The sequence below is a fragment of the Crocuta crocuta genome, unplaced genomic scaffold, assembly GCF_008692635.1.
Source record: "Crocuta crocuta isolate KB4526 unplaced genomic scaffold, BGI_CrCroc_1.0 scaffold340, whole genome shotgun sequence".
In the NCBI taxonomy this organism is placed as follows: Eukaryota; Metazoa; Chordata; class Mammalia; order Carnivora; family Hyaenidae; genus Crocuta; species Crocuta crocuta.
The window spans coordinates 4,280,784-4,287,065 of NW_027530642.1; the positions used below are offsets into that span (position 1 = coordinate 4,280,784).

At 42.8% G+C, this 6,282-nt stretch overlaps 1 protein-coding gene across 1 annotated transcript in view; it reads left to right on the top strand.

Annotated features, from left to right (window-relative positions):
* The window catches only part of SH3TC2 (SH3 domain and tetratricopeptide repeats 2), a 48,354-nt gene that overhangs the window by 14,982 nt on the left and 27,090 nt on the right, over positions 1-6,282 (top strand). Inside the window, exons 4-7 of the mRNA XM_077769039.1 lie at positions 514-619; positions 2,079-2,222; positions 3,249-3,450; positions 4,226-4,299. Of these exons, the coding sequence (XP_077625165.1) occupies positions 514-619; positions 2,079-2,222; positions 3,249-3,450; positions 4,226-4,299 (526 nt within the window). The remainder of the gene's footprint in view (positions 1-513; positions 620-2,078; positions 2,223-3,248; positions 3,451-4,225; positions 4,300-6,282) is intronic.

Genomic DNA, 6,282 nt, shown 5'->3' on the forward strand with positions numbered 1-6,282 from the left:
GGGGGGGGGGGCGCTGTGGATGGTTTTTGTTTGCATGTAATTCGGTTTTTCTGCTTGTCAGCTTTATAAAAATAATCATTAGACATAGACTCACAATCAAACTGGCTTCCAAGGTGCCTTCTGTTATTTATCTTTCCCCCTCCCCTATACACCTTTTTTTTTTTTTTTAAATACAAAGGGAGTATTCTTTGCCCACAGTTCTGCACGTTGCTTTCTTTCCGTTGTTGCATCTAGCAATGTATGTTTGGAGGCTTTGCCCCTGCACAAAGAATTTCCTCATTCCTTTTTTATGGCTGCATCATATCATATCCATTGCATGGATGAGTCATAATTCATTTTAACCAGTCTCCTGTTGGTGGACATTTAGGTTGTTTCCTTTGTTTTTTCTTTTCTGGTGATATAAACCGAAATCAATGCCACAATCGAGAAATTCATATGAAGCGTTTTGCATGTCTGGGACGTCATTAACAGGACACTGTCATCCCAGGTCTCCTCACTGTTCTCTTTACCCAGGACCTCTCAGCTAGGTTGGTGGGTATCCAGTCCCAGAAGGCTCAGTTCCTCATCACCTTCAAGACCATGGAGGAAATCTGGAAGTTTTCCACCTACTTGAACTTAGGTATGATGTGGGGCAGGCGGCTGGAGGACGCAACTGTATCAGAGTTCAGCCAATCTGTAGGACTTGACATTAGGGAAGCAGTCCGCTTCTGATAATCAAAAGAGGTAGAGCGCTGATATGGATGGTCAACTTTTGTAATATCACAAATTGCCTGGAACAAAGTCTAAAGCAAATATTGACTACTACCCTCAAATGCTATGTGCCACATTTCTTTGATTGCCGGAAAAGACTACTTTCTTAGATAATCAATCAATTGGCAGACAGTTCTTAGCGATAGACTAAATTCAAAGGACTGAGAGAGATGCCGATTCATGGTTTAAAGGAAAAAATAAAGGAACCAGTCTTGAGTAAGATCAAAGTTAGCTGCTCAGAATAGTAAAGTTCTGGATATGTTAGCTCATGTTTTTGGAAAAGCATCAAAGAAAGGGATGGGGAGTTATCTGCTAAAGGACTCAGACTGCAGGGTTTTCCAGGAAGTGACCTTGTATAGGGGGGAAGGGTCAAGATGGCTCTTGGCTAGAAGGTATAACTTCTCATAGTCATGGTGATTTCCTGCTCTCCACACTTTGCATCCATCTCCTGTGATCATTTAGGGACCCATCTTCAGTTCAAAGTCTAATCCATGGAGCAGCAGCATGGGCATCGTGTGGAGCTTGTTACAGAAGTAGGGTCCCAGGTCCCATCCCAGACCTACTGAACCGGCATCTGTATTTTAATAAGCTCCCCAGGTGTCTTATGTGCAATTAAAGTACAAGAAGCACAACTATAGAAAACACATGAAGCCTACATAGGTATAACGGAGAGTTAGGATGGGAAAAAAACAGGGTTTTGCATCATAAGAAACAGGAAGTCTCAAAAGAAGCAGTTTGAATACAGATAAGTCACATTTAAAGGCATATGTGAATTATCATCCACGGTTGCAATTTAGTCTGGTTATAACAAGGGAGACCATAGTGAGCATGACTGATGGAGAGGCTCAGAGAGGGGATGTTAAAGAAAATCCTGACTCCTTTGTGGGTCACGGACAGCCCACCAGCCACTGTATCATCAGCCACATAGAAATTTGAAACTCAAGTCAGGAAAACTTTAAAGGGGGGAGGGTGACCGGGGTCCCTCAGAGTCCAAATTATGATCTTGGAGATCTGTCCATGGACATATTAGAAAAAGGAAATTAAGGTTGGTCAGCTCACTGTGCTTTCATGGAGACCCGTAATTATTGGGAATGGTAAATATCATTGAAAAATGACTTGGATTTCCCAACAGATGCTCAGAAGAATCAGTTTGCTCTAGAAACTTACTAGCTACCTCTCTATGCCCTTCCAATTCCAGTTAAATGGGGTCAGGTTGGGGACGGTGGGCCGGGAGGGAACTTCCAGAAGGAGCTTTCTCAACCTCTTCCGGGCTCAGCTAGTGGCAGGAATCACGCTGAGTTCAGGGTCTTGTTGGTTTGACTCCGTAGGCTATGTCTCTGTATGTCTGGAACATCTCCTCTTTGACCATAAGTACTGGCTCAACTGCAGATTGGTGGAAGATACTGAGATCCAAGTGTCAGTGGATGAGAAACACCTGGAAACGATATACCTGGGACTTCTGATACAGGAAGGTGAGTGCGGAGTAGCGGTGGAATGGGCTCTATAATTAGGATGCAAAGAGAGGTGAAAACATTTAAAGGTGAGAATGTTCATAAATGAACCCACCTCTTATAATACGACTCCAAACTTCTCTCCTGGTCTGACACTGACATCACACGAACGGCTATAATTGTCAGTCCCCACTGATTATCTGATGTTAGAACTGCTTGGGGGAATTTTTAGAAGCTGTCCATGCCAGGGGTCCGCCTGGGCCAATTCAATCTCCAGAGGGAGGAGCCAGGCTTTGGGATTTTTGAAAGTTGCCCGGATGATGCTAATGTGCATCCAAGAGTAAGAGTCCCTTTAAAAGATATATGATAGAGTTTGATTGTGAAATGAAATCACAAATTCTACAAAACCTGCAAGATTTCATGAGATCGAGGAAAACGGTGTCGGGGAACTTCTTAGAGCACCTGCTTATCTGTTTACGAGGAAGCATCTGAACAAGGTTCTAAGCAATCTCGTAACAACTGATGATATTGCAGACACGCGCAAAAAGCCAGATTTGCATACTGTTTTCCAAAATGATGCTGTTAATGACTGCATCGCACAAATCACGGTTGAAGGACAGAATTCTATACTGTGCTACTACAAAATCTAGTTGGAGATATTCTGTTCGCTGAAATCAACTTCATTTATTCTTTTTTGGTCCTAAGATTAAGCAGAAGGTTGGGATTGTAACTGAAATTCTGTTAAATATAGTTTCATTAATTCTTGTTTCATTTTTTTTTCAAGGCCAAGCCCCAGTTACACCTTATTCTCACAAATTACTCTGAGTTTATGCTGTTTAATTTAAGTGCGTTCCCTCTCAGTGGCTTTTTCCCCCGCTGGTGTGGTTTTTCTGGGATCACAAAGTCTCTCTGGGATGTCTCTCCCTTGGCTGTGTACTTGACTCCCAGGAAGAAAAGCATCTGGGCTTCTGTTAAAAGGTTACGTTGTGCGATACTCCCTTTTCACTTTCTTCTACTCCTTGGAGGGGCTTTTCTCATTGTCTACAGGCTACTTCTTCTGCAGAGCCATGTGCCCCGTGGCTCAGCCACCTGAGAAGGAAGGGGAGTACTTGACACTTTGGAAGAAGGAGTTAATCTCCGTGAAAATAGCTGAAGGCAGATCCGAGTGGGAGGGCATGTCCCTGCTGACTGGTCAGCGGGGCCTGGTGCCCGTGTCAGCCCTCGAACCTCTGCCGCTCCCTTTCCACCAGTGAGTAGCCACCTGCATCTTGGGAGTGGGTCCCAGAGCTGCCCGAGGTCTGCACGGAACAGAGTAAACCTGCTTGCAGATAAGGGCATCTAGAGTGCTAGGGAGGGAACAAAATCTGGATGGTTTTTTGTCTTTCGTTATTTTGTCAAAATGTACACAATTTGATGACATCAGAGACAACTCAGAATTTTGGATGGACCTTGTACCTAAGAGGAAACCTACTGCCGAGTCTCCAAATGCAGTGTTTCTCAATGTGGGGACTGGGGACCATTTGTATCAGAATCATCTGGGATTTACTACAAATTCAGTGCCCCCCGCTGGCCATCTTCAGACTCTATTAGGATTAGATTCAGGAATTTGCACTTTATATAAGCTCCCTTTGAACGTAAGAGGATGTGTTCCATACTAAAGTTTGAAAATCCCTTCCGGAAGATGTTGTCAACTCAAACATACCAAGTGACAATACACATGATCTCAGGCTGTGGACCCTGTGTTTGGCTCTGGCAGAGAATCTGATGGTGATAAAGGAAAGGGATCCTTTGTTAGTTATTTAACTGGCGAACTAATTGTAGAGCCAAAAAACCATCCTGGGCCTGCTGAATTCTCCTTTTTCACACTGCCTAAATGCTCAGTAAATGTTTGCTGTCATTATAATAAGGGTAATAACCATGATACTTACCATCATCACCCTTGTTGTTATTTTAATGGATTGTTCTGCTTGGGGTTGTCATTTTGTTGAAATCTTTGTTTGCAAACCCCCTGTTTCCATTGGCAGATGGTTCCTAAAGAATTATCCAGGAAGCTGTGGCCTTTCCAGGAAGAGGGATTGGACGGGCTCCTATCAGATCGGTATGGCTGAGTTGAAGAGGGTATTGCCAGGGAGATCATATTGCCCCGCCTCCTAATTTTATCTGCAAGTTTGGAGTCCGTTGGTGTGAATTCCTGTTTAGCCTCTGCTGCTTCCTGGATGTGGAGAGGCTGGCTGCTGTCTATAGCATGGGTTTCTTTGCCTGTGAAATGAGAGGTCTCAATCCAGGGCTATTGACACAAATGCTCACAGGGGCACAGAGAACACACAGAGGCCTGAGGACCTGGATGGAAGATGTAGGGGAGTGGCAGGGACCATAGGGATGTAAATGAATATGGGTGAATAAGAAACCAGGTGTGGGTCACATGTGGCCTGCAGGCTGCCTGTTTTCAATCTCTGGTCAAAATGTTTTTCTAATGTCCCTTAAAGTTAGGTGAAATTGGGCTTGAATTTAGGAAGAGTCAGAATGACTGGCACACAACGGATATACTCAGTAAATACCTGTTGGGTAAATAAATGAAGTATATGTATATATGTATATATTATATGTATATATATAGATACACATGTATCTATAAGTACGTATGTATCAACTGGAAATGTTTTCTAAGTATCTTGAGTATACAGATACTAAGTATCTGTAATGTTTTCTAAGTATCTAGAATGTACTACCTTTCATCTTCATCCTTAGAGCCCCTCCCCACTCCCAACCAATTTAGCCCAAGTGCAATTTTGTAAGCTCTGAACCCCAATAACCCTTTATGTTTTTTCCAAATAACACTTTATAAAAAGAAATGCAGGGAATTATGGAACCCAGACATTAGCTCTAATCCATCAGTTGACCATAAATAAGATTTTCAGCTATCTGAGGCAGTACAAGCATTCTCTGGAGTTATGAATACGGGCCTGTGAAGTCTTCTCTGGGTTCAAAATCTGACTCCACGCCTTAAGACCAGCGTGTTCTCAGCCAATCCACGAGCTCTTACCATGCCACAAGTTCCTCATGAGTAAAATGTTACCATAAAACTGACTTTGCACATCATGAGAAATCAACTAAAGGGCATCTGAAAATCACTTAGTACAGTTATTTCACACTGCAAGTGTTTAACACACCACAGATACCACCAGCCCACAAAGTGGTGGGAATTTCTGACCTTGAAGACAGAATCAATAGTGACTTGATAAAAAAAAAAAAAAAGCCAGTAGCTTTAGCAGAGCAGCTAAAGCAAATATGGAAACTAAGCGACATAAAAACCATCATTCTAAGCAAAGCAGGATTAGCAGAAAGAAAGGTTAACCAGCAGCTGAGAGACTGAGTTCCTTAGGTAAATCACAGACCCTCTCTGTGCTTCCACCTTTTAACGTATAAAAAGGGTATTCTGATCCCCTTAGGACTCTTGGGAGGATCTGAGAAAACAGGCTTAAATGTACTTTGTTAAGTGGATGGTACAGGGCTTATCAAGATGTCACTGCTAGATCTTAGCTGGGAAACTCCCCCAGCTGAGTAATGACCACAGTCAGAAGGGACGTCTTCCAGATTGGGTCCTGAGCAGTTTTCGCTTCATCAGTGACATGAGGCTAACATTTATTGAGGGTTGATTAGGTATCAGGCATTTCACACCTAATCTCTTTGGCGTTTCCTAATATTTATGAGGCAAGCGTTCTTATTATTCTCATTTTACAGTTGGGGAGACTGAGGCTCATAGTGGCCAAAGGAGCTGGAAGGAAATGGGGAGATTCACCAATGTTTCTCACATTGGTCTGTGGATTTGTGCTAAGCACGATGAAGTATTTACAAGATCATGACAAATCCGACACCGTAGGACAATATAGTCAGCTTTCCAGTTTTCCATGAGTGAACTTAATTCAGTTTTAGCGTATATCCAGTATTCTGAGATGATCTTTTCTGCATTTGTTAGTATATCATTTCTTTTGTAAAGTGATGATGACAGTGGATGGTAGTTCCTTTCTTTGAATGTCCTAGTTGGGCAAAATTAAAAGCCAGTTACCCTGTGTTCTCCCTG